We start from the raw sequence: 23,395 nt of genomic DNA, 5'->3' as shown, positions 1-23,395 counted from the left end.
GTTAGAGTTTTTTGAACTGAATATTTGAAACATGATTTTTGTATTTGGATTGCATTTGTGGTACCTTGAAACATGATTTTTGTACATTTTGAAACCTTTTTTAAATATATTATTTGGTTTTGCATCTATAAAATATTGTATATATGTGTATGTAGATGCAGCTTGTAGTTGCATATATTGTTTGGTTTTGTATATTGTTGTTTCCAGAAAATAATTAAAAAAAATAGAATTTAAGCTAAAAGGTGTGGTTAGTTTATATGTTATAAGATGCGGTTTAGTTATTCAGATTAGGATGTAAAAGGTGCGACTAAAAGATGCGGTTCAGATTAGGATGTAAAAGGTGCGACTGTGAATATGCAGGTTAGATGATGCGGTTTTTTAAAAGGTGCGGTTTCTATATCTGAAGATTCGCATCTATTTTGTGCGGTCCTAGAACCGCATCTTTTGGCAAAATTCACCGCACCTTTTGGCTGTTTTTGTAGTAGTGATAACTTCTTTTTACTATTTTAACCTTTTTGTTTTTAAAATGCTTATTTAAACAAATAAATATATTATCTTCGTACATGATTACGTCTAAAACAAACAAAAATGGAAATTGGGATCTAGCGTTAGATTTAGTATGGCCCATGATCATTTATTCTCTAGTTCCGTTGCCATACGATTACGTACGCGGTATGGATTCGTTTGTGATTATCAAAAGTTCATTTTATTGGTAAAAAAAATAATAATAATAATAAAATAAAATAAACTTTGTGATTATCAAAGTCATGGTAGGTTCTAGGGTATGCATTTGATGAAAATCTCATCATCTAAAATAATACTCCACATATAATTTTTTTAGGAGACACGAAGATCTAGTGACATGGTTATTATCTCTTAAAAAATAGCGGCAAAGGTCACAACTAATGAAATATCTTTTGATTGTTCCCTCTTTTAACATTTTTTTTGCTAATAACCTCATACTAACATAATACTAATGTCGGTAGTATTTTGTTAGTATACAAAGCTCAACGTACGGCGTGCCCACAATGCACAACTTACAAAGTTTTTGTTGTAGATCTCTACTAATTAAATTAATGTATTGTGCACAAGCTACTTGTAAAAAAGCAGACAACACCAAAAATGGGTGAAACCTTAAGAAAAACACATACATATTATTCTTGTTCATCAAGTTCTGCATCGATCTCAGCAAATACATCATTATGCTCGGTCGCCAATCCTCCGATTAGATAAACATGTCTATGCTGAGGAATTTGGTCAATTCTGTTCAATTCCTCCTCAGTCAAAGACCATCCAAAGATGTCAAGGTTCTGCTTCATCCTTTCTGTGTTAAAGCTCTTAACCGCAATAATTACACCTTGCTCATGTAACCATCTTAAAGAAATCTGCATGTCAATTTTAAAACATCAGTACATGTTCTTTGTCACTATAGTACTATTAGACATTTGATTTGAAGCTATTAATAGACTCATAATCAATGTAATATCATTAAAGAAACAAATTTTGCCTCAAATAAAGAAAACCTGAGCCACTGTCTTTCCTTTGGACTTGGCAATTTTTTGAAGAATATCACATTCCATGACACGGTTGTGTCCCATGTATTATTACCAGCTGCACCTAATGGAGAGTAAGCAGTTATAATGATGCCATTCTCTTTGCAAAATCCATTAAGTTTTTTCTGTTGCCAAACTGGGTTCATCTCAACCTTGAAACCAAATTAAAATGATGTTAGTACCACCATCTTGTTTTTTAATTTCCTTTTCTTTTACAATAAAGATCATCTTAAGAGCATCAAGCAAATGGCTAGAACGGTACTAATCATGCTTACTTGGTTTACAGCCGGAGGGATTTTGGCAAACGAAAGAATTTCTTTAATCCTTTTAATGGAGAAATTACTAACGCCAATCGATTTGGCGAGTCCAAGATTTTGACATTCCTCCATGCCTTCCCATACAGCTTTTATATCGATAGCGGCTACTTGCTCGTTTGGAATAGGGAATTTGATTTCCTCTTGGATCAGCTTTAATGGCCAATGTATAAGATATAAATCTACATAATCTACTCCCAGATTCCTACATTCATAACGGTAATCAATATTTGGTTATGAATAACTTAAAAATATTCTTTAATTACAAATTTTGAGCAATATTTGGTTGAGTCAGCATAGAATTTAGTCTATAAGGTTGTTCTGATTAGGGATGATATTAAAGCCCGAACCTGATTAAAAAACCCGAAATGTTTGATACAAGTAATACCCGTTCCATTAGGAAATGGGACAAGTTTAAAATTACTTTTAAAATTTTCATGGGTTTGGATTGGGTATGAGATTTGAGATATGTCCGATTACCCGACCCGATCACCGATAACATGCATCGACCCGTTTATCCGATTTTGGTGGATTTTTATTTTTTTAGTAGACTTGGATGTATCATATGAAACTTGGAGCATAGCTTATTCGTCAAAACTTGTTTATAATAATTATGTGTTACTGATTAGTCATTGGCAACATTTTATGCTAATTATTTTTTGTAATTGATTAATAGTTACTTACCCGATATAACTGACTAGTTATAAACTAATTTTCAAAACCCGATAGATAACCGCCGGGTTTTCGGTCGGCTATACCTGAAACCCGCTGGTTTGCCTAATATCTGACGGGTAATTACCCGACAATTACCCAACCTGATTTCGATTGATTTTACTGACTGGGTATGACGGTATGAGTTTGGGAATGCCTAAACCAGACCCACTGTTATCCTAGTTCTGATTAGTTTGCTAGTTTCATATTATTCATGAATTACTATTGATCTAAGTCTTTTTATATCAGGTTAGTTAACATTTAATGTGTTCTAGTCTCTCAGCATCACAATTCAGTTTAACCCTTTTGATAAAATTAATCTTAGTCTTTTGATAAAATTATTAACTGTTATGTATCTTAATGTTGGACATAATATAGCATATAATTTGCGGTGGATAATAATATTTTTCTTTCAAAAAGATAATTAACACAAACTTCAGCAAAGGTATGAAAATATTTTACCTGAGACTCTGCTTGATGGCCGGTAAAACAAGATGACGGTCAGCAGAGTTACACCACAGCTTGGTTGTAATAAAAATCTCAGATCGAGACTTTATGAGGCCTAATCTTAGAGCTTCTGCAATCGCTTCCCCAACCGGTTTCTCAGTTTGGTATAAAGCTGCTGTGTCAAAGTGACGATAACCCATCTTAATGGCTTCGATAACAGTCGATGGTGCCACCGTTTCAATGCCTGCGAGGCCTAATTCCGACGCTGTGCCCATTGCAATCACTGGAACCGGTCGGGCACCTTCGGAAGAACTTATCATTGTATAGGGAATAGTTGCCATTTTTTTGATGTTTTTTTGGAAACTTTGAGGTTGATTTTAAGTGATAATATGCATGGTTTTGTTGGGACTTACAGGGCTGATATTTTTTTGCTTTTTATTTTTATTTTATTATTATTATTATTATTTTTTTTGCCTTTTTTGTCTTGTTTTTTTGTATGGGTATAAATAATAATTGTTAGAAATGGACGAAATTATTGTGGTGGATAAACATTTGTGGTATCGGTTGCGGATTACATATGAGAATGTAGTTTGTATAATTTCTTAGAAATAAAAATAAAATCAATCCAAGGAAATATATAATGGTCTACCTTGATCACAATTACCTTTTAATAATTAGCTAATCTATACCAAAATACTAATATTGATTGCTAACTAAGATAAAAAATCAATACAATTATAATTATAAAGACTAAAAAAAACATTTATAAATATTATCATCCTCATCGTTGGCATCTTCGGGATTCATCCTTAGATGCTCTAGCAAGTCGATCTGAGCAAAGATTAATATGTGCTTACGAATCATGTGTTCTCCTGAGAATAGCTCGTTTCTCCTTGGTGCTTAGTATTTTAGCCGCCTGTTGCATGTCATCTTCATGATGTTAAATGTTGCTTTTCCGCAACTCTTCCAAGATCATATTATGTAAAATCAAGCAAGCGTACATAGAGTTCCTTAATTTTTCTTGTCCACATTCATGCTGATTAGGAAATGATACCCTATCTTTCTTCACATGATCAATTCCAAACACCTCCGGTTCAATATATTTCTTTTCATTTCTTGCTTCTTCACATCAATTCCTAACGCCTCCAGTTCAATAAATTTTTACACTAACATAATCCACTCAAGATAAATGTCATCAGTATGATAAGATCCGTACTCATGCTCCACATCATTAACACAAAATGTTGACCGAAGATCTCGTAAGTATTTCCGACAAAAGGGGATTATTCATTAGACTGCTTAACACAGGTTCCTTATCAAAATGGTGTGGTTGAACTAATGCGTATAGTGTTTCCTTTGTTAATCTTGATCATTTACTTAAGGTCTGAGCAACTCATTCTTAATCTTAACAGCATCAGCATGGCGAACCTTTTAAGGGGCAGAAGAGGCGGGGAGAGGGCTCAGACCCCTCGTTTTTTTGGTTAGAAGTATAAATATAGCACATTTGCTTCGAATAATTTTATGTCTAAGAAAATTATATGATACTTTAAATTTTCAAGCTCCTTAACACCCCCCTCCTCTCCAAATCTGGATCATCTGTGCAAGTTCCCTCATTAAGTTCCCCCACCGGATATCAAGAACATTCTACTTATAAAGAGGCTGCTGATCATCCTGCTTGGCAAGAAGCTATGTCTAAAGCCAGACTGGTAGTTGGCAAGGACACTCAAAATACTAGCATTGATTAATATGAGACGTTTTCTCCTGTTGTTAACTTAACCACCATTCATAGTATCAAGGATAATAATAAATACAATCCCAAAAATCATGGCTAGTTAAAGATGAAGATATTCTCTCCATAAGTTATGTCTTACATATAATTGTAATTAAATGTATTTCTTGAATTAGCTTCCAATTCTTGTATATATATATGTCTTATTGTAATCAACAAAGTGTGTTTGATTATAATCTTCTTCTAATATTGTGGTTGCTTATCATCTTTTCCAAATCATTCTATTCTTGTTATGGTATTAGAGATCATATCTCCAACGAGAAGTTCTTGATCCTGCGCCCATCAATCTCCTTTCCTCTTTCTCTATTCCAATAATCTCCCCTACTATCACAATATTACTCATTCAAACACCACCACCACCACTACCACTAAAATATTTTCCGGCGACGCACTGTTCCGTCGAACCACTGTTCCCTACCACCTCTAAAATACTTCCGACCGACGCACTGTTCCGGCGACCCACTGTTCCTTTCCACCAATAAAATATTTTTCGGCGACCAACTGTTCCGTCGACCCACTGTTGTCTCCACAACTAAAATATATTCCGGCGACGCACTGTTCCGTCGACCCACTATTCCCCTCCACAAATAAAATATGTTTTTGGCGATGCACTACTCCATCAGTTTTCGGTGACGCACTATTCTGCCACTATTCCCCTCTAAAATAATAAAAAAAAAAAAAACCAAGAATCATGTCTTTGCTTCATCAACTTTTCTTACATACCACAAAATCTACTTTTATTCAAGGTTGGACTTATCCTACGGTCGTCCATCTTTGGAGAAGACCAATCTTGGAGAGAAGATGATTGAAGCGGTATTTGAGTAGTGGTTTTGTCAAGACATCTGCTAGTTGGTCATCCTCTGATATATGAGTGACACGTATGGAGCCACTTCGAACCTGTTCTCGTACAAAATGAAAATCGAGAGCAAGAAGTTTCATCCGAGAGTGAAACACGGGATTCACAGATTAGTGGTGGCACTTAAATTGTCACAGTAGATTGTTGGAGTGACATTTGAGTGGCACCCAAGTTCAGATAATAGGGACATTAGCCACTTGACTTCGGTTGTTGTAGAGGCAACTGCTCCGAACTCGGCTTCGGTAGAGGAACGAGCAATAGTGGCTTGACGTTTTGAGCTCCATGAGATTGGGTTGGAACCAAAATAGGTGACATAACCTGTTGTACTTCGGTAAGTGACCTTGTCACCCGCCCAGTCGGCATCGGTGAAGGTATGAAGGTGTAGTGGGGAATCACGGCGTATAAGTAGTCCGTGAGTCATGGTGCCTTGTAAATATCTCAGCAACCGTTTGAGAGTTGCCCAATGTATATTCGTAGGAGACTGCATCTTGCGGGGGCATATCATGGATAATAATGAATACAATCCCAAGAATCATGGCTAGTCAAAGATGGAAATATTCTCTCCATATGTTATGCCTTACATATAATTGTAATTAAATGTATTCCTAGAATTAGCTTCCAATTCTTGTATATATATATATATGTCTTATTGTAATCAACAAAGTGTGTTTGATTATAATCTTCTTCTAATATTGTGGTTGCTTATCATCTTTTCCAAATCATTCTATTCTTGTTACATAGTAAGTTTATCAGCGATCCACGCACTCCTCACTAGGATATTGGCTGGCATACTCTATGCTATGTTAAGGGACTAAGGGTGCTTGTTCAAAGGGTTTGTTTTTCAATAATATTCTTGGTTTCATACTTGTAGCTTATTAGACTCTGATTGGGCTTCATGTTCCAACACGTGGCGCTCCGCTAGCAGATATTTCATTTCTTTTGGGGAAAGTCTTATTTCTTGGCAATCCAAGCGACATGCCACCATTTCACATAGCTTTGTTGAAGCTAAGTATCACCGTGTGACATGGAAGTTATCTTGGTTGACTCGTTTGTTTTCCAAGTTTCAAGTTCTTACTCATGTTCCCCTCAAATGCAATAATCAACTATTGTTCATATTACTAAAAATACAATCTTTCGTGAGCGGATTAAGCACATTGAATTGAATTGTCATTTTTGTATGAGAGAATCTTCAGGAAGGCTTGATTTTGCTTCTCACACTCCTACTTTAGATCAACTTTTTTATTTGTTCGTTAATAGTCTTGCTAGTCATCCGCATATATATTTTGTTTCCATGATGGGGTTGCATACACCCCCAACTTGAAGCAGTATCGTCTGAAACTTTGTTTAGCATGCAAATTTGTACGAAAGTTTTTGAATGAAAGTTTCTTTCATTTACTTAGTTTCGTTTGTTTGTTTTGTTTATAAAAAGTTTGTAAGTTTGGACAACGGCATGTTAACATTTCAGTCACCACCATTAATAAAGGCAGGTTTAATCTATCATAAAAATTAACTAATACAATTATTTGCATTGTACCTTGATGTGTTATACTAATGGTGTAAGTATCAACTTTTGTGATGTATAAATCATCTATTTTATGAATGTTGCTACCTATTAAAGCATTTAACTTGCTTTAGATAAATATGTTAAAAGTTGAATGGTTATGAATAACCTTTTTTATTTTAATTGCACCATACAAGACCTGCTTGTTTATTCCATAAAGAAATATTGTGCCATGCGTGTGAAACGTGTGGGTGTTACGTCTTTGGTGCAAAATTAGATCATGATATAAAACTACACACTCAAAGCTTTGAATCAATCTCAGCTGTTACACCATTAGGCTCCTTCACCACAAAACCATGGAGATAAACGAGTTTTCGTTGAGGAATTTGGCTTATTTTGTTCAATTCTTCAGCCGTCAATGCCCAATCAAAGATGTCAAGATTTTGCTTCATTCTGTCTTTGTTGAAACTCTTTACTACGAAACTAACACCTTGCTCGTATAACCATCTTAATGAGATCTACATGTCAATATTAGGATACGAACATAACATTAGCTACTTACATTACATAGGATAACATAATTGAATACATATTGAGTTTGATCATTGATTTTAGCATCATAGTTCATGAAAAAAGTATATATTAATTTCGAATTGGTGAGGTGATTCCTATTCATGTCGCGATGGTGTAAATACCTGAGCAGTAGTCTTCCCCCTGGATTTAGCAATATCTTGGAGAGCATCACATTCAACAACACTGTTGTTTCCCCAATAATTGCCGAATGAAGCTAGAGGCGAGTAGGCGGTGATGAGGATGTTATTCTTTTTGCAAAATTCATTGAGTTGTTTTTGCTGCCAACGAGGGTTCATCTCAACCTTCAAAGAAATCCAAAACAAAAAACTTGTAAATTCGTTGGTCAGTTCGATAATTTACACTTTTTACCCAAATTGGTAGGATCTTGACATGATACGAATTGTGTTGGCAACTGAACTTCTAGTTCAAAGGTTTATATGTTGTCATGTCTAGATAAAATATATGATATGAGATTTAAGAGTGGATGATCACCTGGTTGACAGCAGGAGGAATTTTGGCAAATGAAAGAATTTCTTGAATCTTTTGAGAAGAGAAGTTACTGACACCGATGGATTTGGTAAGTCCAAGATTTTGACTCTCCTCCATTGCTTCCCAAACTGCCTTGATATCGATCGCAGTCACCAACTCCTTTGGAACCGGGAGTTTGACATGCTCGTAGTTAATTTTGATTGGCCAGTGTATCAGATAGAGATCAACATACTCTAGTCCCAAATTCCTATATTAATCCATACACTGTCAATAGTTGATACATAGATTGTTCCAAATCCTACATTAATATATAAACTAGTAAAATAGCTAATACAACTAGGTTGTCCCAAGTTCCTACATTAATCCACAAACCGTGAATAGCTAATAAAAAGCATAACCTAACTGAAATACCGAACCAATTAAAAGCCAACAGTTTGGTTGAGTTTTTTGAAAAAAAAAACTTATTTTCCAGTTCGGTTTTGCAATTTACCGAAAAAGCCAAAAAAGAAAAAACCAAACTTATTGGAACCGAACAAAAAAAACGCTTTTAAGTCATTTATAAGAAATTAGTAACCGGTATAATCCAAAACTTTTAGTATTAAATATGCAATAATCAATGATTCATTAGTTAATAAAAATTAAGGCCCAAAGCTAGCTTCAGGCCCAAATTCATTGTTCGCACTTCGCACCTTTGCGATATTTATGATCGGCCCAAAATTTTTAAACTCAAATAGTAAAACCAACAAATCAAAACTTAACCAAACCCCTTATAAAAACCGAAACAAAACGGTTTTTGAAACCCAAAAAACCGATTTTTTTGGTTTTTAATTTTTAGTTCGGTTTGAACCTAAAAATGTGTTGTATGTGTAGGACCAATATTCTATATTGTTTTTAGGATTTTATATGTCGTTTTAGTTTGCTTTTAGTCGGTGTAATACGTACTTGGTACGTTTAGTTTGTACGTTTATTTTGTAAGTTTTGGAGAAATGGGGACCCTATAAAAGGTCACCTACCCATTTCTCCACACCAACCCCTTTTCACAACTCTTGGAAATAAAAAGAATTTCTCTCTCTCTATCTTCTTCTTCTTTCTTTCTAGAAAATAAACTAAGATCCGAGTGTCGTTGGTGATTTCCGCTAACCAACAACACGGCTCCGAGTCAAGTCTTGAGATCCATCTAGAGGACCTACAAGTGGTATCAGAGCTTTCGGCTTGACTTTTTGTGGTTTTCGGGTCAAACTTTTCGGATTTTGATCTTAGTTTTTATTGGATTTGACGTTGATTTCGTGTTACTCATCTCTCTTTTGGAGTCCCTTACACCTTGGAAATACACGAGAATCACCAAATCTAAGTTTTTAGTGTTTTAGGTTTTTGTGTCCGAGCTCAGATTTGGCTTAAAAACTCAGATCTAGGCCGATTTATTGATTTTTAGACTAAAGTGTTTTTGACTTTTTAGAAGTTTGGGTGTTATATTCTCAAAAATAAAAAATAAAATAAAAAAATAAAAAATTTCGCATCGGGTACTGTAGCAGTCGCTTCCGAGGTACTGTAGTATCACAATTTAGAGCTAGCTTTCAAGTTTCAAGTTGAAACCTTTCAACCCTTTTGATGAAAAACATTAATTGCGGTGCATGCGGATAATAATATTTTTCTTTCAAAAAGATATTTAAGACAAACTTCAGCAAAAGCATGAAAGTGAGGTTATTTTGAAAGAGGTTACAGGAGATATAAAAGTTGTTAGGTTTTTTTTCTCAAGTATAAGTCTAAATATAGATCATTAGTTTGGTTGAATTGGTATAATTTTCTTGTTATGCAATTTTTTTGGGTCGTTGTCCTCTGACCTGTGGAGGTAGTTTGCGGTCAGTGGCGGATCCAGAAATTTTTTTCAAGTGGTGCACTACTTTTATATGTTTCAATTTCATAGAATCGGGTATAAAAAATTCCGAGTCGGTTCGATGGTTCGGATAAAGTTCATTACAAACAAACAAATTAAAAACTAACAAACAAACAAATTAAAACTAACAAAAACTAACAAACTAACAAATTAAAACTAAAATTTAACATATAACATAACAATTAACAACATCAAGAACAATTAAATATTTAACAAATGAATCTAAACTTACCTTTACAGTGGGAGGATTCTAGGAAGAGTAGCAAGGGTGCGCACGAGAAAGGGAGAGTGACAACCACTGTGTAAGTGTGTGTTTCATAAAACCCTAAATTGATATAAGGTTGACTTAAAAAAAAAGATTTAAAAAATCACTTGCTAAACGGAATCGAACCCGTGACCATCCGTTTACAACACTAGTGTAAATAGAATGGTTCCTTCCTAATTTATAAGGTGGTTCATCTAATATTTTCAATATATCGATACACTATTATTTCAAAACTTGGGTGGTTCCGAAGAACCAACCATTTACACTATAGATCCGCCCTTTCTTGCGCCGGTGGTTGTTTATAAATATTCAGAAAAGAAAAAAAAAGAAGCAAAAGCATGAAAGTATTTACTCGAGACTCTGCTTGATGGCCGGTAAAACAAGATGGCGGTCAGCGGAGTTACACCACAACTTGGTAGTAATAAAAATCTCTGATCGAGACTTTATGAGGCCTAATCTTAGAGCTTCTGCAATCGCTTCCCCGACCGATTTCTCAGTTTGGTATACAGCTGCTGTGTCAAAGTGACGATAACCCATCTTAATGGCTTCAACTAGAGTTGATGGTGCCACTATTTTGATGCCTGCGATGCTTGATTCCGTTGCTGTGCCCAGTGCGATCACCGGAACCGGGCGAGTACCTTGTGAAGAACTTATCATCGTCTCCGGAATAGTTGCCATTTTTTTGGAAACTTTGATGTTGGTTTTTGAGATAAAGAATATAAGTGGCTAATTTTGTTGGGACTTATTATAGGGCTGATATTGTTTGCTATTTGTTTTGGTTCTTTGTTGTACGGATTATTTCTAGCATTTTTTTTATAGTTATAAATTTTTATCGAAAAATAAAAGAATTCAATTACAATAGAGATGTAGGTAAGCGGGCAACAAACTGCGTGCTACCCGCCTTTTGAATAGCAAAACCAATCCTACTAAAAACAAAGTTGAGTTACTGTGCACAACCCTCTGAACTCTTTTTAGAAACGTAGCAGCATCAGGGACAAGAGATCCACGTTAAGTATGAGTTACCTGATTACGTATGAGAATATACTTAATTTGCTAGAAATAATAGATCTTACTATACTATTAAAGCAATACAATATTTCTACATGGCATTCAACTATCATGTCCACATAGGCTTCTAACTCATCAATTTTCTATTTATATAATTTTCACATGTTAATTTGAACATCAATTTTAAACATTAACTCTTAAATTGAAGAAAGTTTCAAAATAAACTGTTATAATAATCATTTATTGGGTAATAAAGACAATTAATTGTTTTCATTGTTATTTTTTAAAATTTATAGACTTTGTTATTTTATTTTTTGGATTTTAGGAAATTATTTATAAAAGTTTGGATTGGATGCATGGATGTTTGGATTGAAATTGTGATTTAAGTCACGATGTTTGGATTATATCGTTGCTTATTTATTAAACGCGCGGTGTAATAAAAATTATAATTATATCTTATTATTATACTGATGTTTTTAGCATTTTTTATGTTGTTTATTTAAATGTCTTATAATTTCAATAAAAATAGTTTTTATAACACAACTTATGTTACAACATCTACATATTTACACTTTATAGTTTACAATATATGACTTTAGTAGATGATGAAGTTTTAATTAATATGTTTTATTTTGTTTCATGGTATAAGTTAAAATATGTGGCATAACTTAGAATTATGTTTTAAATTGTTATTTTTTTCTCTATTTGTCTTTGTATTTTGGATTTTTTTAATTAAAACAACAATGTGATAATAATAATAATAATAATAATAATGCTAAATTATCTGGCGTTTACAATTCGTTAAAATGTATATAACACACAGGCACGCGCACACACACGCTCATATATATATATATATGTGTGTGTGTATGAATTTTTATATATTTTCCGTACGTGTGTAACACGGGATCTAACCTAGTAAATAAATAAATCAATTCAAAGGACTGTGTAAAAGCATCCTATGTATTCTATTAATGTGATTTATTATTATAGTAAGTGCCGATGAACTTTAGGTATCTGACATTAGATGGAGAGTAAATATTTGGGCTAGAGAACGTAAGCTCAAAGTTTTGAATTCAATTTTAACCGGGTTTTTATCGCAGTGGCTCTTTAGAGGGTGGGCTTTTCCTAGAAACAAAAGATTTGTTTGGGTTACCTAGTGCTGCTAGTGATCTCGGGAGTATGGGGTCGCCTTTTGCCACTGAGTTACCCTGGGTAGCCGAATTTTTATTAACAAGTGAATGTTAAAACAAAATTATTATTGTGTAAGTGTATATACATTACTCTGATCTGATATGCTGCTTAAGAATGTTTTGGGTTTTCAAATACAAATTTTGGAACTTAAGGCATCAAGAGCAAATATTTAAAGAAAAAAAAAATAGTCACTCTCTATGAAAATCATTAAATGCTTTCAGTTTAATTTCTATAATTCTAACAAATACAATAAAAAAAACTAAATAATTAACTTCTTTTAATATTTGAAGTTTTTGTTTAAAAATGTTTATTTAAACAATTAAACCTATAATCATCATACGATTCTAAAACAAAAATAAAATAAATATGGAAACAGGCATATCTAGAGTTGGATTCAGTATGGCCCATGGCTTGCCATACTTTTGCGTACGTCGGTATGTGGTTTGGACGAATTTTGAAGTTCAAATCAACTGGAACCACTCGTCAAAAGTGGTCATTAGCTAATCTATATTTTTGTTTCCTCACGTGGGAATGTAAATGTTACAATTATAAGAACTATATAAATTTTTTTTATATACTAAAAAAGTTACAATTGCCATCAATCCTGGTTCATAGGGGAGACAGTAAGAACTACGGCTCAAGACCTAACAGTTTTTTAGGCCCTTAAAAAAGTTCAAGTGTTAATATATAAATTAGAGAAAATTTACTATTTGCAATCCTGTGGTTTCAGGATGGAGGCACAAATAATTCCTGAAATTTTTTGAGCTGGTTAACTCCTTATGGTTTCAGAAACGAACAATTTGAGTCCCTATCGCTAACTGAAAATACGGAATTACTAGTTTACCATTTTTTTATGATCCGTATGAATCCTTATGGTTAAGTGTTAATTGATTGCTAGTTTCAGGGGCTGTTTGGAACCCCTCTGAATGGCACCATTAAGATGTGAGATCTGAATCGTTCAGATTCTAAGTGTTTGTATGAGTTAAACACCATCTCTTAATTGCTGAATACACCTCCTAATCGCTCAGATAGAAAATAACGCTGGATGAAATATCAGACCAAAATAACCTTAACCTAATAGAGCGTTCTTCCTTCCCAATCCCTCAAACCTAACATCGCCCCTCCCTCCCTCCCAGTTCTGCCACGGTGTTGCTACCTGATCGACGAACCATTGCACGATGCCATATGTTGTCGAACAATCTGATCCCATCTCAGGTAATTTTTTTTCTCCAATAGCAATTTGCGATTGTTTCTGAAATTGATAAACCATTTGGCTCGTTCTTTGTTCTCTCATCTACAAGTTGAATGTAAAATGTTTCTGTGTTTATTTTATAACATGGAAGTTAGATTGATAGGATTGGTTCATAATTGTTTTGAGAATAAGGTTTCAATTATGTTTTTCATCAAAATGGTAAAATAAAGTGAGATTGATCATGCAACTGGTGTTTGTGTTTATATTAAAGGGTTGTTTCTTCATCACTTGTAATTTTAGTTCCAGCTTTCGAGTTGAATGGTTTAGGTTCGTGTTAAACAAGATAAAATAATAATAAACCATCAAAGAATGTTTAAACCCAAAGTGAAAGTTAGTTAATTGACTAATTATTGGTCAATTGCAATTTAAGAATACAAAATCAAATAGAAGGAAACAAAAACATGCTCAATTTCATGAGTACCTAACATAACAATTCTACTAGTAACCTAACAAGAACAGACCTAAACGGGTCTGATTCAAACATTAAACCCATTGTTTTGATTCTTGCTTTGCATATGATTTTAAGCATTCAAAGTAGTTATATTATATTGAACTCTAGGGGTGCTCATGGTCCGGTTTTGACGGTTTTTATGCCAAACTGTAAGCTAAAATGTTATTAATGGTTTTAAAATTAACGAGGACTAGCCCAAACTTCACTTATCGAGCTCGAGACGTGCTTTTCAAATTTTAAAGTTAACTGAACTTAATATAAATATCAAAGTCAAACGCGCATTCTTGACTTTATAAAGTCAACTGGACAGTTAATGAATAACAATCCATATGAAGTTTTAGTATCAAGCATAGATGATGGAATTCTATCAATAACATAAGAGCACTAATTACAAAATTACCCTAGAATTTTGGAGTAAATTCAGCATATGTACGTTTAACAAACTCAAGTAGTCAAGTGCATTATAAGACCTAACATATTTCACTATAAACTGAGGGTGTATAAACTTAGTAAAAAAGAGCAAAAAAGAATCACTGTTTTCTATTATTTGATATCGCTTATGAATGGTAAAGATATAAAAACCATATTTATGTTAGTGAATTATAAATCATATGTAAATAAAGACCTCCTGATGAGGGGATATAAGAATGCGTTTTTAATGTCTAATATCATGTGTTTTAGCTATTTATATATATCGAACACGATTACTTTGAGATCTTTTATAATTGCAGGTGTGTTGGTGCTTAATGGAGCTTAATGGAAGCTATTGGGATGACACTTGAAAGTAAAAACGAAGATGAACGAGACCGATAGTCAAGATATGGAGAAAAAATGAAGAAGACCATACAGGTAGCAAATTGTGCCATTAGGGCCGCAATTTGTGGTCCTGTCTGATGAGGAGGGCCGCATGCAGGGGCGCAGATCAGGCAGTTTTGGTAAAGGAGGCCACAATTTGCGGCCCTGTGAGCACAAATTGCGGCCTAGTTCGTAAAAGACGCGGATTTTAGGTTTTTGCCTCCATATATAAACATAACCTTAGGGTTACGAAAGCGGGACTTCTCCCAACCGTTTTTGGGTATTAGGAGGCCATTTTCCACCATCCTAACACCTACTAATCACCACAATCATCCATGCTTTCATCCTTCCACACCATAATCAAGCAATTCAAGATGAAGATGCAAGGCTAAAGCTTCTGTGACCATCTCCGGGAGTAGGGTTGTGTTTGTAAGCAAGACCTTTTGTATTTTGAATCTTTGCATTGGAACTATAGTTGATTAGTCATTCGGTTGATTAATCTTTTGCGTTTGTTTGTGCATTCAACAGTTTCTCGTATTGAATGTTTTGTGATTTTATCAGTTAATTGATTTGTGGTCATCAACTTTTAGGATTAGGTTCTTAGAGTCATTGACCCGTTTATCTCTAGCCATTAAATCACTTACATTTATCAAATCCTAAAACTGGTAATCAATTAGGTTATTATTCAACCAAACCAATTGTTCAGATCAAGTTCTGTCAATCAGTAAGGTCAAATATCTAGTCTTTTGATTATAGGTGTAAGCAAACGAGTTTTTCAAATAAGTTTAATCAATTGGTCGAGTTGCTTCACAACCCGAAACCTGGAGTTTGGTTACTTTTCCTTTAATTGTTTTAGAACTAAATTAATATTTAATCTGCTTGACATCGTCTGTCCGCCTAGCATAATTATTTATTAAACATTAAGCTCGATTAGCACTTTCCACTGATTCCCTGTGGATTCAAAACCTTACTTGCCCTTGCTAGTAAAGGTATTTTACAAATGTTTTTGATTGACCTTTCGACATCGATCAAAATGGCGCCGTTGCCGGGGAATCAACGCCCAAAGTGCTAGTTTAGTGTTTGTTTTGTTTTGACATGTCTTCGTTTGTTTTACGCGAGGTTTGGTGTTTTAGTGTGTGCAGAGAATTCTCCAAGTTAATGCAACCAAGATATTCTCGTGAGAAAGAACCACTTCAGTTTGATCCTGAGATTGAAAAGACAACAAAGAGGAATCGAGCATCTTAGAAAACAACTCTCAACAGAAAACCGAAAGAGGAGAACATGAGTACACAAAACAACCAAGAACCATTGGTACACCCACCCGAACCTCAAAACCAACCATTGAACCAAGATCAACCAATCCCACAAAACGAGCCCGTATTCAACCAGAATCCGAATGTGAACCGTAAAAGACATCAAGTGAACCGTGGGGGTGGCAACCGGAATCGAAGACCGCAAAACCTTGACAATAATCAATCAATTCATTCGGAACCAAGGAACCGTCAATGGCCATTTCAATTTGCGGAAGATGATATCGGATTCGATTTGGGTAACGAAAGGGCTGGAAATGAGGATGAGATGGAAGATTGGGATCCTGAGCAGGAAGATGAAGAGGAATATGAGGATTACAATGGGGGTCGGTACAACGAGAGGCATCAACAACAATACCCTCAAGATGGTCGGGCACCTAACAGAAATCGTCAACCAAACCAGCAACCGAGGTATCGGCAAGCACAGAGACGGCCAGTTATAAGAGAACCACGGGTTCCCGTCTATGAGTTTGATGACGGGGTCCCGAGAGCTTTCGTTCAACCACCCGTCCGAGGGGTTCAGAGCCATTTTATTTCACAGGTGGCTACAAATCCTTTGCCAATCATTATTCCGGTGAGAAATGGAAGAACATTTTCAGTCAGGCAGAGCAGTCTGACCGGGATACCTACATTTCATGGAAAAGCCACAGAAGAGCCGTATTTACACTGTAGCAACTCGGTACTGTAGCAACTCATGCGAAACACTGTAGCGACTCGGCACTGTAGCAAAAAAAAAAAAAACCTTAAATTTTTTTTCTTCTTAAAAAAAATTCTGGTTTTAAAAGTTGTTTCGCTTCGCACCAGATCATTTCGCTTCGCATCAAGAAAATTCGCTTCGCTTGAGACTGCTTCGCGTCTCATCAAAACGCTTCGCTTGAGACTGTTTCGCGCGAAATTCTTGTTTTTGTTAAAAATCAAACTGTTTAAGGACTGTTAAGTGTTTGAGACTGTTGTGACCATGGCTAGTACTGATTCTGAGCTGTTGAAGGGGTGCTTGTTGCTTGAGAACCAAGTGGGAACCAATACTAAACCTCCAAAGTTTATGATCTTAGATGACAACTTTGCTGATTTCAAATGGAGGTTCGTGAATTTTATTTCGTTGACTGACTCTAAGTTGATGAGATGTTTTGAGGTAGGTCCTCATGTTCCTGTGGTAGTCACTGCAAATGGGGGACAAGCAAAAGCCGTTGAAAATTATGATCAAAATGATAAGACATTAATAGAGCAAGATAAGAAGGCATACCTCACTTTAACTGTTTGTCTCTCAAATGAAATTACTGAAACTTTACGTGAACACAAAAGTGCAAAGGGTTTGTGGGATGCACTTGTTGAAAAAGTTGAGGGAAATGCTGAGATTAGAGAAAACAAAAAGGCTCTGCTGAAAGAAGAATTCAATATGTTCAACCATCGTCAAGGTGAAAATGTGTTGGACTTGGTAAAAAGGTTTGAAAAGTTGATGGTAAGAATCAGAGCTGCTAGTGTCAATATCACGAACTCTGAAATCAACCACAAGCTGTTGAATTCACTGCCTTATACATGGAGCGTCAATGTTGTTACCATAAAGAGAACCACAAACCTGTATACCATGACACTATCAGAGTTGGCTTCTACCATCAAATCTTTTGAAATAATGGAAGATAAGCTCCAAATGAACAATCAGTCCAAAGAAAATAAAGTTGGGACAAGTAATAAAGTTGGGACAAGTGCTGCAGGTGAAAGCAGTCGTGCAAGTCCTATCATTCTCGACACATCACATGCTGATGAGGTATACATCAATTTATGTTCTCAAGCTTGCATTAACAAGGTCGCATATTATAGATACCATCAGAATGAAGTTTTGAAAGAAAATGCAAAACTTCGTGAGTTAAATGCTGAATATGTAAAGGCTGACAAGATTTACGTTGAGAAGATTGAAACTCATCGTGATGATGTGGCAAATCTTAAATCATCATGATATGTAAAGGCTGACAATTTCATCTTTTATAATATATGACGTTATATATTATAAAAACATAAATATTAAAATTTTTCCCTTTTATCAGAAGCATCAAGTTTCAACTTTTCAATTTCATCTTTTAAATCATTAATTATGTTTTTATAATATATGACGTTATATATTATAAAAACATGATTAATGATTTAAAAGATGAAATTGAAAAGTTGAAACTTGATGCTTCTGATAAAAGGGAAAAAGAAAAACAAGTTGAAAGATTTGAAGCATCATCTGAGAAATTGGATGATCTTATTGGAGCCCAGAGAAGTACTAAAGTGAAAGCAGGGCTGGGGTACGATTACACTGCCGTACCACCACCTTTTAATGATAACTACACCAGTTTGCCCCACTTTAGCTATAATACTTCTCCCGAGGAAGAAATGTCATATGGGGTTGGTAGAATACCAAAACCTGTGAAATTTGTTCCTGCAGTACCACAAACTGTTGCTCCAGTTCAATCATCTGATAAATCTAACATCAATGTATCTTTTGAAGCTAGTTGTGTAGAAGAAAGTGGGTCGGTGGAAACGGACACGAGTTGTGATTATGAAACCGTTTGTGATGAAACTTTTGTTGAAAAATGTGTCAACGAAAGTAGGCCTGTTGAGGTGAACATATCAAGTTGTGAGACTGAGAATAATTCAAGTAAAAACAAAGTTTTTGAAAATGAAAAGACAAGTACTTCTTGTAAATATGTTCCACCAAATAAACGATCATTTTCTCAAACAACCAATCAATTTAGAAATCCTCAGCCATACAACTTCTGTGACAACAACTACTATGGTCATTATCAACAAAATTTTGTTGATCCATATTACACAAATGTGTTTTATAATCATGTTCCTTTCCAAGGATCACCTTTCCCACCACACCCAACCACATTATAGTTCAGATGAGTTCTTTGGCACTCCCAAGAGAAGGTGTTGTTTTGTGTGTGGTCACTCTTCTCACCTTGCAAGACATTGCAAGCACTGGTTCAAGCAACAGCTTGATATTCAAAGGCGGCTTAGTCAGTCCCCAAAAGGAGCTTTTAGTAGCCCTGATCAAGGACTGATCAAGCTGATAGTGAACCTAGTGAAATGGATGTGAGATCCAAAGTAAATAAAGTAAAAAACAAAAAGAAACCTTTTTGGAAAACCAAGAAGGATAAAATCAAAAAGAATCCTAAGACTGTAAAGTATGAGGATTCACCAAAAATAGTTTCAAAATCAAGAAAAGAAAAGTTCAAAACTGACAAAACCAAGGAACAAGTTTTTGCTTGGATTCCTAAGGACTGTTTTTCATCAAGTGAGGCTCCACCAAGAAATAAATGGTTTTCAGGAAATAAAATCAAGTTTGGTCGATTTACGGTTGACCTTCCCGGGACAAAAGTGTGCCGGAAACCCATGTCTATTTAAGCACTTAGTGCATACAGGGTCAATCAAGGAGGACTATCAATAGTATTAGGTACTTAGATAGTGATTGCACCCGGCATATGATGGGAGACGAACCCATGCTATTTGATGCTAAACCATTTAATGGAGGATTCGAGTCTTTCATAAGCGACATGGGAGGACAAACTTCAAAGAAGGGAAGCCTTGTTTAAATGGTTCAACAACAACTTTCGAGCGTTTCTCAACTAACCTCGTCCAACTACTTCTCTCAAGTGGTGGATCCTGCATCAGCTGTTGGGTCTCGGTTTGAATCTCTTCAACTTTGTCATACAATGTGATAATGCTTGCTAAGATAGTCCATCTAACAACAACTTTGCTGACCTTTTCACTAAAGCCATCGATCATACCCGATTTGAATTTTTGGTCGAATCGTTCGGCATGATCAATTTTGATTAAAACAACCTATCTATCTTTTTGTATATAAATTGTAAATATTTTCAAATATGTCACAATTTTAGAGGGAGAAAATGAGTTAAGTTTAACTCACCAAAAAGATTTTCAATTCATCTTAAGAAAAGCAAAAACAAATCATTTGATTTACCAAAAAGATTTTATATTACTTTTAAGAAAATCTAAAAGGAATTGTCCCCGTTTAGAGTGAGCTCCTGCTTAGAGGGAGTCGGATATTTAAAATTTTGAGAAATTGATCCGACCATTGGAAAATGATAAGAAATTATCTCTAACGATTCTAGCACATGAAAAGAGTAGATCAAAAGCCAACAAGATCATTGCTTGATGTGTAGATAGGCTTGACAAATGAGTAAGTGTCATAGTGATATAAACTTAAATATCTGCCTATGCTAGTGGTTACACGTTATGAAGCGGTTGCCGACTCCAACTAAAGTCATATTAATGAAGGCTGAAATGCAATTAAACATGTCATACCCAAGCCTCTCTTTACCTTATCACAGTTGTCTTATAAAAAATCAGTGTCATTTTTAATTTTTATTGAGTCAAGAAAAGAGTCAAGTAAAGCGTCAAGAAAAGCAAGAAAAAGAAAAACAAAAGAGTCAGAAAAGAAAAAGAAAAAGAGTCAGAAAAAGAGTCAGTTCTAGAAATTTTAACTTCTGCGTTATTTCTTCATTTATTTTGATTCAAGCCTTGGACTTTCTCCTGCGCGATAATATGGTATTATCCGACCTGATTGTTAAGGCCCTGAATCTTCTGTTTTGTTTTATTTTCTTTCTTTTGTTCAAGCCTTGGACTTTCTCTGCACGATAATATGGTATTATCCGACCTGATTGTTATGGCCTGAACTTCTGCTTTATTTTAATCTTTCTAGATCGAGTTAAGTGTACAAAGTTTCAAGTGCATAAAGTCAAAGTGTCAAGTGTGTTAATAAGATTACTGCGATCAACTAAGAAAGATTTAAGTCAAGTTGAGGTGACATGTGAAAGCAAATTAAGCCCGAGGTATGATAGAGTCTGTAATTTGTCGGATTAAATGGGGACCACACAAGCATTGTGCCTAATTGTACCTTAACGTATCATGTTGACATCAAAATACTTGTAAAGTTTAAAGTGGACAAATTATATCTACAATCGACTTTGGGTTCTTGACATAATAATGTCCAAATAGAAGTGTGATCTAGAACGTTAACAGATAATGTGATTCTATGTTGTGATCTTTCTCAGAAAAATAATTTAGTAAACTTTTAAAGTATATATTTTTGATATATAATATTAATTTCATCTTTACTCCTATCTTATTTTTGTTTCAACTTCAAAATATTATGTATATGTTTTCGTAATATTAAAATATATGAAAATGCCAAAAAGATTTTAAGTTTTTATTATGTTCGTACATATTTTATTAAACCTTGTTTTATTCAAAATCATGTGTTTTGTTGTCAAGGTCGTTCATGCAATGTTTGCTGGAAACCTAGGACTTAAACAAATCATTTACAAGTTGAGAGATTGAAAATAAAATTTCAGGTTATTCTGCAAACACTTCAAACCAAGAGCTTGTTTTGAAAAGGAAAATTCTTCTTTGACCCTTGAGAGGGTCTGTGAACGAATCTTATTCTTTCTAAGTTTTGTGCAGGTGTAGATGGGCAGGTAGATCAAGATCAAGTCTGCTTGGAGTTGCAGATGCTGAAGTGCTTAAAAGAAGACGAGAACGTGAAAGTTGGTGGTTGAACCTAAAGATGAACTGATTGTGTTTGAAGACAAGGAATGAAACCAGCCGGCTCAAGAAAGTCAACAAGAGAAAATTAGATGTCGAGCCTCCCGCATTTGATGTTTCTAAAATTTGCTGTTGCCGATATTTCCCAGAAAATAAGATTGAAGTTCAAGTCTATAAGACTGGAAAATAAAGAACTGTTCAAGATCCAATCTGGTTCAAGATCCTGGATCAAGACAAGTACTAAGTTTCAAGAAATAAAGACGAAGCAAAGAACTTGACGAAGATTCCTCGACATACTCAATCCTAGAGAGAGATTGTAGGGTCAATATTCTATATTGTTTTTAGGATTGTATATGTCGTTTTAGTTTGCTTTTAGTCGGTGTAGTACGTACTCGGTACGTTTAGTTTGTACGTTTATTTTGTAAGTTTTGGAGAAATGGGGACCCTATAAAAGGTCACCTACCCATTTCTCTACACCAACCTCTTTTCACAACTATTGGAAATAAAAAGAATTTCTCTCTCTCTATCTTCTTCTTCTTTCTTTCTAGAAAATAAACCAAACAAACTAAGATCCGAGTGTCGTTGGTGATTTCCGCTAACCAACAACACGGATTGATCCGAGTCAAGTCTTGAGATCCATCTAGAGGACCTATAGTATGAAGTTGTATTCAACTATTCATAGATTTCAATAAAAGCATGCAAGTTTCTTACTGGAGGCTCTTCTTCAAGGCCGGTAAAACAAGATCACGCTCGTTCGAGTTACACCACAGCTTCGTCGTAACGAAAACCTCCCCTCGAGACTTCAGGAAACCCGCTTTCAAAGCTTCCGCAATGGCTTCCCCAACAGGTTTCTCGGTGCCATAGAATGTGGCAGTGTCAAAGTGGCGATAACCCGCCTTGATGGCTTCAACCACAGCCGCTTTCACCACATCACCTGTATCAGTCACGGTCCCGGTCCCCAACCCGATAAGTGGAATGGGTCGTGGACCATCAAAAGAGCTTATTGTCGTTGTGGGAATGCCTGTCATTGTTCTAAACTTTGTTTCTTTCGTTACATTTCTTTGGTTAATGTTAATTTAAATAATGTTAATGGGGACGTATATATGCCCACAAGTGTTGATACTTTTTAGACTAAATGATGGCTTCTGTTCGAATGAATGGTCTTATTTTTTCTAAATAAATTGTCATGAATAATGACAAGAACACTTTCGTTTGAAACATAACAAATACTGATAAATTATTGTTAAAGGCACGACCCAGTTTGTTTAGTCAGTTACGCATCTTTATTCCAAGTTATTTTATATCTGGACCTTCGAAGTTTTTGAATCTCATTTCCGTCCATTTTACTAAACCGATTAATATTAAGACATAGGTATATATTTCTATTCTTTTACCTATTTGGATAACAGCTATGACAAGAAGTGCGCAAACCAGGTGTTTCAG

General features: G+C 35.0%; 1 protein-coding gene and 1 pseudogene across 3 annotated transcripts; both read right to left on the bottom strand.

Annotated features, from left to right (window-relative positions):
• Positions 1 to 1,154: 1,154 nt before the first annotated feature.
• LOC143572937 (D-galacturonate reductase-like) lies at positions 1,155 to 3,383 on the bottom strand (annotated as a pseudogene). The gene is made up of 4 exons (XR_013142340.1): positions 3,041 to 3,383; positions 1,829 to 2,072; positions 1,524 to 1,705; positions 1,155 to 1,385 (listed from the first exon to the last, which is right to left on the bottom strand). The product of XR_013142340.1 is annotated as a D-galacturonate reductase-like (transcript).
• Positions 3,384 to 7,429: 4,046 nt separating this feature from the next.
• Positions 7,430 to 22,995, bottom strand: LOC143572931 (D-galacturonate reductase-like). 2 transcript variants are annotated; one of them, XM_077057954.1, is made up of 4 exons: positions 22,664 to 22,995; positions 8,237 to 8,480; positions 7,867 to 8,046; positions 7,430 to 7,689 (listed from the first exon to the last, which is right to left on the bottom strand). In XM_077057954.1, exons 1-4 carry the CDS (start codon positions 22,978 to 22,980, stop codon positions 7,471 to 7,473), a joined length of 960 nt encoding a protein of 319 aa, XP_076914069.1. In that variant the 5' UTR covers positions 22,981 to 22,995; the 3' UTR covers positions 7,430 to 7,470. The 2 variants fall into 2 exon arrangements, with proteins under 2 accessions (XP_076914069.1, XP_076914068.1); XM_077057953.1 differs by lacking the exon at positions 22,664 to 22,995 and adding an exon at positions 10,745 to 11,087.
• Between the last annotated feature and the right edge of the window lie 400 nt (positions 22,996 to 23,395).

Source organism: Bidens hawaiensis, unplaced genomic scaffold, assembly GCF_021521415.1.
Source record: "Bidens hawaiensis isolate Kalapana, Puna unplaced genomic scaffold, B.hawaiensis_p1.1 tig00026176_1, whole genome shotgun sequence".
Taxonomy (NCBI): domain Eukaryota; kingdom Viridiplantae; phylum Streptophyta; class Magnoliopsida; order Asterales; family Asteraceae; genus Bidens; species Bidens hawaiensis.
This window is presented reverse-complemented; position numbering and strand designations above follow the sequence as displayed.

Excerpts from the sequence above, each read along its gene's own strand:
- LOC143572931 (XM_077057953.1), bottom strand. The coding sequence starts at position 11,070 with ATGGCAACTATTCCGGAGACGATGATAAGTTCTTCACAAGGTACTCGC. Across the intron at positions 8,047-8,236 it reads TTCCTCCTGCTGTCAACCAG|GTTGAGATGAACCCTCGTTG; the intron begins GTGATCATCCAC and ends ATTTCTTTGAAG. Across the intron at positions 7,690-7,866 it reads GGGGGAAGACTACTGCTCAG|ATCTCATTAAGATGGTTATA; the intron begins GTATTTACACCA and ends ATTGACATGTAG.